General features: G+C 61.2%; 1 protein-coding gene across 1 annotated transcript; it reads right to left on the bottom strand.

Moving 5' to 3' along the window:
* Nucleotides 1–1,160: 1,160 nt before the first annotated feature.
* GPR20 (G protein-coupled receptor 20) lies at nucleotides 1,161–2,243 on the bottom strand. Its single transcript, XM_024741327.1, has one exon. It carries the CDS (start codon nucleotides 2,241–2,243, stop codon nucleotides 1,161–1,163), a length of 1,083 nt encoding a protein of 360 aa, XP_024597095.1.
* Nucleotides 2,244–12,327: the final 10,084 nt, after the last annotated feature.

Raw genomic sequence — 12,327 nt, forward strand, 5'->3', positions numbered from 1 at the left:
CGCCCAGAGCTCCTCTCTCACAACAGGCGCCCTCCCCCCATACAGCAGTCTAGAGAGGGCTCATGGGAGCTTGAACATTCGACTAGAAGGCCTGCAGAGGCTATCCTGGAGTCCAGCTCAGAGGAGGCAACCAGAGGCCCAAGCCAGAGAAATGACCCCTCCCCAGGAAAGGCAGGGAAGCGTGATGAGCCAGGTGAGAGGGAGAATGAAGGGTTCTGAGTGTGGGGAGACGGTGGCCTTAGGCCAGCAGGCCTGGGTTCCAGTCTCTGTGTCTTTGCCCTTGGTTTCTCATCCATAGGATGGGCTGTGAGCCTACTGCCCTCCTGGGCCAGCGGGCAGGGTCTTCCAAGATGGTTCCTAAAGTGGAGGGCTTTGGGAAGATTTGAGTGGTCTCCGTGGGGCAGGCAAGCGGATGTTGGAGGAGGTGGGGCTGAGTTGTGATTGGCCATCTCCCACTCATGGCACCTGTATGTGCCACTCAGCCTCCCCCTCATGGCTGGTGGGTGGAAAACAGTCTCCCCTTTGTAGGGTAGTTTCTGGTTTGAGTGTCAGCCCAGGTATCACAGTACTCACAGCAAAGCACCCCACGGTGTCAGGCTGTCTTCCTGTGTGATTTATGGATGCCTCAAATGGAGGCCCTGCAGACGTGAATCCTTCACGTCCGCTCACATAACATTTGTGTCCTCTAACACTTCCTTTCTGTTCCTGTTCTTCTCTCTTTGTGGGGGAGGGAGAAAAAGGGGGAGGGGTGGGGAGGGAACCCCTTCAGTTCATCTTTTTAACCCTCTTTGAAATTCCCAGTATCTAAAACATCTTTGTCCATGTTTCTCAGGGACCCCTTCTAGAGGTTGAATGGTCCAAGCGAGAAGCAGCTCCTGGCTACCCCTCCGAGTTTTCAATGGACACAATATTTACCTTAGGGATGGCAAATTATCAGCATTCAGATCACCACATCCTATCTAGAGCCCGTGGCAGACATTGCTAATCAATCATAGCACAGTGGCCTTAGACACTTCCTCCACGCAGTGCACTGGGCAGCCACCACCAATTGATCAGGTGAACCCAATTTGCCATCCGGGTAGAGCAGGTATCTGTGCTGCCCCCGACCTGGCGTGTCCAGTCCGGCCCTGACCTTTGGCCCCCTTGCAAAGTCCTACCAACTAAGCCTCAGGCCCATTAGCCAGGGCCTGCGTGAGGGCTCGAGGTCTGGCGCCGAGGATGTGACGGTGAGCCGAGTTCTTGGAGCTCTTGCGCGTGCCGACCACGTTGCAGCTCTTGGGCTCGCACCCCGCTCCACGCTGGTGGAAGAGGCCACGGACGGTGGTCTGGAAGCTGCTGGTGACGAAGCAGTAGACAATGGGGTCCATGCAGCTGTTGAGGCTGCTGAGGGTCACTGCCACATGGTAGACCACGAGGCTGGTGTGGTGCGGCACGTCGGGCCACAGCGCCACAGCCACCTGGCGGGCGTGGAAGGGCGTGAAGCAGACGAGGAAGATGACGAGCACGGTGAGCAACAGCTGCATGGCCCGCATGCGGCGCTGGCGGCCCTGGCGCAGCAGGCCCGGCCGTGACAGCGCACACATGATGCGGCCGGTGAATATGCTAATGACCAGCAGTGGCAGCAGGAACTCCAGGACGGTCAGTGCAAAGACGCGGCAGCAGGGCCCGCCGGTGGCCGTCACGCCCAGCACGGACAGGGTCACGGTGCCGGCGGCCAGCCACACAAAGGCGCACACGGCTCTGGCACAGGCAGGCTGGCGCCAGCGGCGGCCACCGTCGGGCTGCACGATGGCCAGGTAGCGGTCCACGCAGATGCAGGTGAGGAAGAGGATGGAGCAGTGCATGTTGAGGAAGTAGCCAAAGACGTGCGGGAGGGCGCAGCGCAGGCAGCCGCGGGTGCCGTAGAAGACAGCAAAGCGCGTGGGCAGGGACAGGCCCACCAGCAGGTCAGTCACCACCAGGTTGATGGTGTAGATGACCGACGGTGTCTTGGCCTGGGTGCGGCAGCCGAAGACGTACAGCGCCAGCCCGTTGAGCACCAGCCCCACCAGGAAGATGACGCCATGCACTGCCATCAGTGCCAGCCACAGGCCTGGGAAGGCGGCGTGCAGCTCCCCGTCCAGCACAGCAAACAGGTGGAACAGGGGCATCTCCGGCGTGCTGACATTAGTCCACGCTGCCGCTGCCGCTGTGGCATTGGGGGCAGCCATGGCCAAGGGCCCTGAGGAAGACGCGGAGGGCATGACAGCGGCCAGCGCACGCCCGGGGCCTGGAAGGAAGGAGACCGGGTTACCCTGGGGTTATTGGAGCCCTGCCCCGAGGCTGGACCTCACCTGGCTCGTCTGCCCACCCAGCACCCCAACATTCCCACCTTTGTGCCTTTGCCTGGCCTGGCCCTGGCACTTGCCAGCGTGGAGCTTCAGCAGAATGCCAGTGCTGTGAGCCTGCTCCTTGCTGTAATGGGAGGTGAAAAGCCTCGCAAGACTGTCACCGGGACTGAAAGATGACAAAGGCGACTGGTGTGGCACAGGTAAGATGACGGGCCAAGTGTGTGGTGTTTGAGCCTGGGCTCCAATCCCAGTTGCTTCCTCGCTCGCTGTGCAACCTCAGGCAAGTCGCTTAACCTCTCTGTGCCTCACGTCCTAATCTATATCATTGGGACTACAGAGCTGCTGGGAGGATTAACTGAGCACAGCAGTGCTCAGCGCACCATTAGCTGGTGCCAAATAAACCACGGTTCTGCTAGGACAGAGCCGTGCCCTCGGTCACCCCAGTCCACAGCTCCCACACCCATGCGACACAGCCCCTGTCCTCCAGGCCACCCATCTGTTCTCACCTCCTGCAAGGCTGGCACCAGGTCAATGCCCTGGGTGAAGGTCCTCATAAGGGTCCAAGAGGCTGGGATTGGGGAGCTGGGAGCCAGCCCCCTGGCCACCCCAGTTTCTCCCCAGCCCTGAGAGGTGGCCACCTTTGCTGTCTTGGAGGCCCACGTGGGGTGGCTCACTGGGGCTCGAGCCCGCAGCCAGGTCCCAGAAGCGGCAGCACAGCAGATGTGAGTTAAATAAACACTGTGCTCCCTGCCTGGTCCAGCCAGGCCTGGTGGCCCAGACACTGCGGTGGGGGCAGGCTGGGGGTGGGGCTGCCCACCCTGTTTCTGTTCCTGCTGAGCTGTTTAACTTGCTGAGGTTTATCCCTTTGTTTATAAACGAAGGGTTAACAGGCTCCCATCCCCGCCCTGGGCCAGGCTGATCCTCCAAATAAGGACATTTCTGTCTTTTTCAGGAGAAAGGAGAAGGCTTTGGGGAGAAGCAGGGAGGAGGGGAAGGCACGTGGGACATCCCAGGTATAGTGTGCCCTCCCCCCAACCCCGCAAGGGGAGGGAAGACCCCTCCCCCTTCCTGGCGACCAAGGGAAGTGAGGCGTCTGCAGTGAACGGACCTCACACTGCCCACTCCCCCTGGACGGCTACTGCACATCCTTGAGCAACAGGCTCCTTCCGGCAGTCTCCACCCAGTGGAAGTCGTGCCCGCTGGGGGACTGGGGACCGAATGCCAGCCTGGAAGGGCTGGGCACAGCAGGGGACCTCTTGCTAGCTGAGGCTCAGGTCCCAACCTGGCCGGGAGGGAGCCCCTGGCAGGGCAGGCGGCTGCCTCCATCCTCCAGCTCAGAGAGGGTGGCATCGGCTGAGCCTCTGTCTCTGGGACGCCGGCCCTGAGCGTCTGCTAACTCTCAAGGTGCTGCCGGGAGGAGTCGGATGCTGCCCAAGACTGTGTCCGGCCCCTCTGGCCACCTCCAGCGCAAGTGGGCCCAGGCCTCAGCTCACGGGGTCCTCTGGGAGGGCTGTCCTCTGCCCGGTGTCCCCAGCCCCTAACACACAGGGTCTTTGGATGTGTTTGTCCAACGGCAGCTCAGGGAGACAGGGTGCGAAAGTGACGTCCGGGGCAGGGAGAGACCTGTGGGCGCGAGGGGCTGGGGAGCAGCGAGGGGAGGTGATGAGGCTAGGCTGTGGGGCTGGCATCCTGGTGCCTCAGGGCTGTGGGCTTCGTCCTCAGGCAGCGTGGAGCCCCGCAGTCCCCCAGGAAGGAGAGGGATGCCTCCCAACGCGTCCCTGCTCTACCGTGGAAAACACAATGCCTCGGCAAACCCCCAGGAGGAAGGGCCCAGGGAGACAGGAGCTGGCACCAGACACACGCAAACAGGTTTTTGAATTTCCTTTCGCGCGCCTTTCGGTTTTCCAATGTGTCTGCATGAGGTCTGCATCCATGTGACAATCAGAGACAAATAATAAACACCACAGAAGGTTTCCTCTGGCATTCAGTCCCACCCCAGGGACAGCCTCACATGCTGGCCAGCACCTCGCTGAAGGTGCCGGCGGTGTGGGCCAGGGCTGCCCGCCTGGAGCTCCAGAGCGGGGGTATGCGCGGGACACCCCAGAGGCCGGGCAGGTGAGGACGGAGGACGTCAGCCAAGCACACCATGATTCTCAGCTCTGAGAGTCTGAGCCTGATCTGGTCCCCGCCCTGGGCGCCGACGCCACTCACACACTGAGGTCAGTCCCGGAACACGACGAACCTTGGCATCTGTCACGCCGGCCGAGCTCAGATCACAGCCACAGCCCAGGCCCTCCCATGCCCCCGCTTTCTACACCACCATCTCTTCCCCTTTGCTCTCTGCTGAGTCTGGCTGTCTCTGTCTGTATAATAAGACCTCCGCCACCCCATCCTGCTTACGCCGGCCCCAGCACACCCCTCACCTCTCACGGTGATAACACACTGACCTGAGTAGTCACTGGCCGCTCTCTGGGGGCATCTACTCACGATCCCTTTTGTTTCGCAAGATGAGGAGCTCAAACCTTGAGACCCTGGGCCCTGTGGAGGTGGGCTTCCTGATGGCCTCGGGGATCCACAGTCCAGGGCGCTCGGCTCTCTGGGGCCGGGGAGGCACAGGGCTGGGAGTGTCTGGGCTGAGCTGCCTCCACCCCACATGGCCTCAGGGCAGACACTCCTTCACTGGGCCTCGGTTTCCCCCGTGGTCTCCACCGCCTCAGCTCTTGGTCCTCCTTGAGGCTCCACGGGATGGACCACTCCACCCCCTGAATCTGCTTTGGTCAAGCGCGAGGGCTGCCGTGGGCCCCCCCGAGCCCTGAGCAGAGCGCCCCCCTTCCATGCTCTCAGCACTAGCCCTGCCCTCCATGGTCCCGCCGGTCCTCCGGTCTGGGGCTGACTCGCCCTCGGGTCCACCATGTCCGCTTCTCCCTCTGTCCACACCCAGGACCCCATACCCCCATCTGCCGGCCCGGGCTGGGCCTGTCCACACTCCCGTGGGAAGATGGGGCTCAATGTGGTGTGGGATGTCACAGCTGGTGATGGCTGGGGGTGGTGGGCATTGCGGGGAGCACTTGACCAGTAAGAATAACCAGTGGAGGTGTGCACTGGGGGCTGGCCCCGCTCATGAGGGGTCACCCCGGGTGTTGACTAACCTCTCTGAGCCTCAGCCTCCCTGCCCGCAAAGTGATGATGTAACAACAGCACCTTCTTTCTGCAGTTTCTGAGTGGGTTCATGGCATCGGTTCCCTTGCAGATCCAGGCACTGGTGATGGTAACTCCTTACCCACCTGGCTCCTGGCCTCCTCCACTCACTCAGAGGAAACTGAGGCTCTGGAAGGGACAGGCCAGGGCTCGAACCTGGGTCTGCCTAACGCGAGCCCACAGCTGGGTCCTTGGGCCTGAGGGAGGGCGGGCACCCAGGCAACGGTCCCCTCCTCTAGCAGGTGCACGGTGGGCACCCACTCCCCACCTGCCTTCCACCCTGCTCCACTCTAAATGTAGCCCGGAACGAGGGGAAAGGAGAGAAGCCTCTGCTCTTCTGTGGGGATAGCCTGACGCTGGCCCTCACACCCAGGCTGAGTGGGGAGGCACAGACCTGGCCCTTGGATGGGCCCCAGGTGGTGGGCAAGCAGAAGCGTCCCAGACACCTGGGCTTGAGCCCAGCCCTGCCACTCCCTCGACCCTCGACCTCGGCCAGTCAGCGAGCCTTCTTCTCCTCATCTGCTAAATGGGGTCACTAGTGCTTTCCACAGCCTGAGGAAGCCAGTCTGAGGGTGGAGGCGTGGCCCTGTCCCCTCCCCGTTCCTGGCAGGTGCCCTAGTCCTGGCTGAGGCACAGCGAAGCCTGCAGCTGGGGTCAGCTGGCTGGACCCCAGTGGGCAGGGGCCACGTCCTCGTAATGCCTAGCACTGTGCCAGGTTCAAGGTCTGGAAACTGCCTCAGGGCAACTGACCCAGGCTGGGAGCCTTCACACATCTACCAGCCACTACCCTGGCCTGCTCCGCCCACCCATGCTCAGGCCCTTCCCTGGGCAGAGAGGAGGGCACGCGGACCTGCTCTCCGGGGGCTCAGGGTCAGAGGAAGAGACACACAGTGGGTTGGGGGGACTGGAGCATAGCGACTAAGAGTCTCGACTCTGGCCTGGATGCCCCACCCAAAGCCTGGCTCCATCTCAGAACTGGCTTGTGACCTTAAAGTCTCTGAGCCTCAGAATTGGGATCCATCTCTGAGGCTGTACCGACACATTGTCAACACGTGGCCCTGGAAGGGTCCTGAGAGGATTTCAGCTGGTGAGGGGATGGGAGATGGGCCGAGTATAAATAAAGGTGAGGGTTAGGGAAGGGAGGTGCCCTGTGGAGAACGGCAGCAGGAGGACGGCAGGGTGGGCAGGCAGGCCTTGCAGAGTGGACTCTGCACAGCCCCAGGCCCCAAGGGCGAGTGCTGGTCCTGGGTGGACTGAACAGCTGGAGTGCAGCTGTGCGGGTGGGGCCCAGGGCTTCGGGCCCCTGGGGGCCTCCCTCCTCCTGCACCTCTCTTCCTTCCTTTTTCCCCTCCCGCCCATCTCAGAGGAAACTAGGGTCTTGGGAGGAAGGGTCAGGAATTCCTCCACTGCCCAGGCTGCCCAGGTCTCAGTCTCCTCATCTACGCAATGGGCAGGTGGCTCTGAGGGTACTTCCAGCTCGGAAGCACTTCAAGGCTTGAACATGCCTGCACCTTTGGGAACGTCTTGGCTGCAAGACTGCTCTAGAGGGCTCTTTCAGGGAGCAGGGCAGAGGGATGGTCGTGGAATCCCGGCGGCTTGGGGACTGGGGCGAGATGCAGGCCCAGTGCTTCCCAGGTTAGGAGGGGCCCTTGGGAGCCGCGGGCAGGAAGTCTCAGCCTCCCTCCACCATGTGTGAGATAAAGTCCTTCAGTGGCTTGGCGCTGCTCAGCTCCTAGCCTCAGACATGAACTCCTGTAACACGGAACCCCAGGCTACAGTGCTTGGTCACAGGTGGCCTCATGACCCCAGCCCAGCCAGTCACTACTGGCCCTGGGACTTTTGCTGGCAGCTCTCTTCCCTGGGGTTGCCACTCTAGCTGGTTGTGAGACTCAAGCTGCCGATGGCCGTATTCCTCTAGAGGAAACCCACCAGGAGGAGAGACTAAGTCCTGACAGGATGGTTCAAGCGCCTGGATCCAGCCCTTCCTGAAGCCAGTCAGTCGTCTGGGACTTGGTTATCTCCCTCTTCGGCTTAAGTTACTTTGGAGTTTCTGTCACTTGTGACTAAAATAATTCTGACGATACCCTCTTATTCACCTGTAAGCTTTCTTCAGTTCGGGCGCCTCTTCCTTCAGAGAGCCCGCCCTGATTGCTTCAGGTAGATTTGCTGCCACTTCTGGGCCCTCACTGTACCCGAGGCTCTGTCATTGCCTGGCCACTTGTCCAGTTTCCCCACTAGCCTGTGAATTTTTGGAGGAGAGGCCTGCATGTTCACATTCAGCATATGTCAAGAGGATGAGTGAATGAATGTGTAAAAGCTCAGCTTGTGGGGCATCCCCGGGGGCACAGTGGTTAAGAATCCGCCTGCCAATGCAGGGGACACGGGTTCGAGCCCTGGTCCGGGAAGATCCCACATGCCGTGGAGCAAATAAACCCATGTGCCACAACTACTGAGCCTGTGCTCTAGAGCCTGCGAGCCACAAATACTGAGCCCACGTGCCACAACTACTGAAGCCCGTGTGCCTAGAGCCCGTGCTCCACAACAAGAGAAGCCTGTGCACCGCAACGAAGAGTAGCCCCCGCTCACCACAACTAGAGAAAGCCCGTGCACAGCAACAAAGACCCAACACAGCGAAAAAAAAAAAAGCTCAGCTTGCACTCCTCCGAGGACGGGGAACTCACTACCTACCAGGTTAGCCCACTGTAATGCAAAACTCTCTGAAAATAAGAAAGGTCTTTCTATATTGCAGCGTAAATTAACTTTCTCTGACCCAAGCCTACAGCCCCTGGCCTCCCTAGAAATACGTCTGCTTTCTCTGCCCCCTACCCATGGGGCCCTGGCGAGAGACATCTGGATTCCTCCTATCATCGTGGAGGGGGCACAATCCATATTTTGTCAATGAGGATGCAGGATGCAGAGACAGGGAGCTTCAGCAACTAGCCTGGGGTCCCCCAGCTGGGCCCTGGGGCTTCTGGCCATAGGTAACCTTGTGGGCCTCCCTCCCATTGCCCCACCTGACCTTGGAGTGAGGGTTCTGACCCTGCAGGGGTTCTCGCTGAGCCTCAGTCTCCACTTGTGTGGAGTGGGGCTGGCACAGCTGTATTATACTGCTCCTCCGGGATGCTGCGGGCCTTAGCTGATTCAGAGCACCTGGTGCAGGTGTGGAGAGGTGCCGGAGGGTGCGGTAGGAGTGCACTGCTGCCACCTGGTGCCTGGTAAGGGGGGCACGTCTCCCCTTACCCCCCCAGATCTGCAGACCTGGAGCTCCAAGACCCTCTAGGGGAGGCATATGGGGGGTGAAGGATGTCTTCCCCCCCCTAATATGCTCTCCTCACAGGCATCTGGTCACAACCAGGCTTCGGAGCTGGGATTGCTGGGCAGGGGTCCTCCCCGGGAAAAGCCTCAGGTTCTGAGCAAGGCTAGGGGAGCCCCCTCCCCAGTCTCCTCGCGCCCCAACTGAATGACGACGCCCCAGGCACCCTCCAACCTCCGTGCCTTTGCCCAAGCTGCTTCTCGTCCCCCACTGCAGTATTCCTGCCCGCTTTCAGGGCTTCCTCTTGACCTCAGCTCCTCAGGAAGCCTTGTCTTTCCACCATGGCTGGCCCAGTACCTCTCCCGGATGCTCCTGCCCCAGCACCGTCCAGCCCAGCACCGTCCCACGGTGCCTCCCCGTTGGACCGTGAGCACCTCGGGGTGGGCCTGGTGGCTTCGGGGCTGGGGCAGTGCTCCTGTCTGTTCCTCCAGCACACCCAGAACAGCCGGGCGCAGAGCAGCACCCATCTTTCTCTTTGGCTGAGTGAACCGCTGATGGAGCCCGGCAGGGCCTGCAGGGCCAGGCCCGTTTCTCACCCAGGCATCCGGTGCCCTCCCCGCCTGGCCCAGCCCCTCTACAGCCCACCCAGTGTCCCAGGGCCCCCTCCCTCGGCTCCACCCTCACTACCCACCGGTCTTGCCAGCCGAGCAGGTTTAACACCTCCTCCAGCAAACCCACCCGGTCACCCTGACCATCGTCGGCGGTCCCTCGGTCCCCATTGTCCTCCCCCTCCCCCTCCCCTTGGTGCTCATCAGAGGTGTTTGGTTCAAGTCTCAGTTCCTTCACCTGTGATGCTGCGACTGATACTTGTTGAATGGACAAGTGAGTAAACCAACAAATGAAATCGGCAGGACAGCTGGGGGTATTGGGTGGCCAAACGGCCGCAGGTGCCCGCCCAAAGAAGGTGTATAATGACAACAGCAGCAGTGCTAGAGACCCCTGTTTTCCCACCTGAACGGAGGCCTGCCTGGGCCCGCCTGCCCATTTTGGGGAGAGGCCCGGGTCACACCGGGTGCTCAGTGCAGGACTTCTCAGAGCCTTTGTGAAGCTCTCAAACCCGGGGAATGAGCATCTTTCCCCAAGTCACTTGACCCTGTCCCCTCCTGGGCTCCCTCTCCAACCAGCCTGAGGGCCGCACCAGCTCCCCACTGAACACCGATGGGGGATCATGCCCCGCTGCCTCCACCTACAGCTTTCGGGTCCTTGTGTGCCCAGAGACACAGGCCAAGATCCAGAGCCTCAGGGTGCCAGCACCTGCCCACAGACTGCGAGGGGGACCCGGGCCACACTGACCTCCCCTCCTTGGCAGGTGGGGGGTGCATCCTGACCTCTCCTTGGCTTCTCTTGAAACAACCTTGCTATCCCTGTGAGTCCTCTGTGGCCACCCAGCTGCCTAGCAGACCCCAAACCCGCAGCCTGGCTGCCTCCTGTCCTGCCGCGTACAGGACCGGGGCAGCCAGGGGGCCTGGCCTCAGCTCTGGGCAACAGGTACCTGCCTGGAAGTGTGGCCCAAGATCCCATGTTCTGCTTGCATCAGGAGCCGGGAGGGACAGGCATGGAGGACAGGCCCAGCCTTTTTCCTGACCAAGGTGCCTGGAGCGCCTGCTGTGAACCAGCCGCCATGCCAGACACTCTGCGTCCACACAGCAGTCGTGGGTTTTATAGACAAGGAAGTGGAGGTCCAGAAGGGGGAGTGACAGGCCCTAGGACACACAGCATGAAATTGACGGAGCCAGGACTCAAACCTAGGTCAACTGGCTCCTGGCCCAGGCAGGGGTGGGACCAGGGAGGGGTGAGCATCTCTGGCCCTGGGGTTTGTGGGCAATCAGATTCTGGGTACACAGCGTACCTGCATGTGCCTGTGCCCCTGTTGGGGTGACCCTCACAGCCTTCCAAGGCCAAAATAGCCATTATTGGGGGACCATCTGCCTGTTTATTTTTCTGATTATTCTTGGTTTCATGGCATCTGCTTTAGAACATTGCCTGCTGTTTTTGGCTAGTCTGAGTCTCTGCTTGTTCCATCCAGGGACAGCTGGGCCCTTACTGAGGCCCCCAAGGGGGCCAGTCTGGCCCGTGGTCACCCAGCAGGTCCCAGGTGGCGCCAGCTGCAATCAAGCTCCCCATCCTGGCCAGGGCTCCCTCCGCCCAGCTCAGGGAGAGGGGTCACTCGTGGGTGTGGGTGGAGTGCCGGGCACCTGGGCTCCCCTTCCACCGTCTGAGCCCTTGGCTGAGATCTGGGCTCTGATGGAAATGCAAGCTCCTCCGGGAGGGGCAGCCTCAGGCGTCGCCGCACCTGGGGGTCCTGCGGGCGGTCAGACAGCCCTCCCTGCCACCCTGGCTCACCTCTCACCTCCTCCTGATGGTTGCAGCTGCTGCAGCACCTGACCGTCTCCCTGACCCAGCCTCCCCAGGGGCACAGGTCATGGATCTGCGGCTGCCCCTGCCAGGTCTCTGCCCGTTCCCTCGGCCCGGCACGCCACTTCTGCCTGCGTCACCTGCTGAAGGCCCCCAGCACCAACAGTGCCCACGCCCACGGTCCTCCCTGGGCCCCTGGACACCCCTCCACTGGGGCAGAGCCCTAATCCCACACTTCATAGCTTGCATCCGAGATGACCCCTCCCAGGGTCTCATGACCCCTCCCAATATGCCCCACATTGGTGCTGCTGGCCTCATTTTGCCTGTGAGGAAACTGAGGTACAGAGAGGTTAAGTGGCCTGTCTGGGGTCACCCAGCTGGGGGCGGAGGAGCTGGGATTTGAACCCTGCTCTGTGGACCCTCCTGCCTGTACCATGCCAGTGAAAGTTTACCACGTCCCACCGTACAGGGGAGGACTCAGAGGTCCAGGGCGGCACACAGCCCAGTGGCAAGGTCAGAGGAACAATGAGGACCCCATATGCTTTGGAGGCAGCAGACCTGGCCTTGAGGCCAGTGCTGGGGGCACAGAGGGTCTCAGGCAGATCTGGCTCTAGCTTGTGGAGCTCGCAGTCAGGGGCAGGGTGGGGGGAGTGGGCTAGAAAGTGGCTGGGGGGACCACTTTGGCCGCCCAGGAGCAGGAGGGGCCTCAGGAGGACCTGGGGGAACAGTGCTCCAGGCAGTGGGCCGAGCACAGCAAGTGCAAAGGTCCTGAGGTGGGAATTGGCTTCTGTGTTCAGAGCACCGTGAGGGGTCTGAGGGGCAGCTTGGGTGTGGTGATAGCCAGCAGGGCAGAGCAGGGTTGGGGTCCACCAGTGCTCTTCAGGCCCGAGGGCTGCCTCCTCCGGGAGGCCCTCCCGGATCACCCAGCTCCCCGCACACCTTCACCTCCGCCTGCTTTTTTTGCCTTGCAGCCCTCCCACCACCCGACAGCTTCATATTTATTTGTTTCTTGTTTTTCCCCTACTGGACTGGCAGTGCCGTGAGGGCCAAGGCCTGGGCTGTGGCTAAATGGACAAATGAATGATTTTGAGAGCCCCCTCTGGCCTCTTCAAGCCTTAGTTTCCTCACCTA

This window comes from Neophocaena asiaeorientalis, unplaced genomic scaffold, assembly GCF_003031525.2.
Source record: "Neophocaena asiaeorientalis asiaeorientalis breed wild unplaced genomic scaffold, Neophocaena_asiaeorientalis_V1.1 scaffold177, whole genome shotgun sequence".
NCBI lineage: Eukaryota > Metazoa > Chordata > Mammalia > Artiodactyla > Phocoenidae > Neophocaena > Neophocaena asiaeorientalis.

Bases quoted from the DNA above. Each gene is read 5' to 3' on its own strand.
- GPR20 (XM_024741327.1), bottom strand. From the start codon at position 2,243: ATGCCCTCCGCGTCTTCCTCAGGGCCCTTGGCCATGGCTGCCCCCAAT.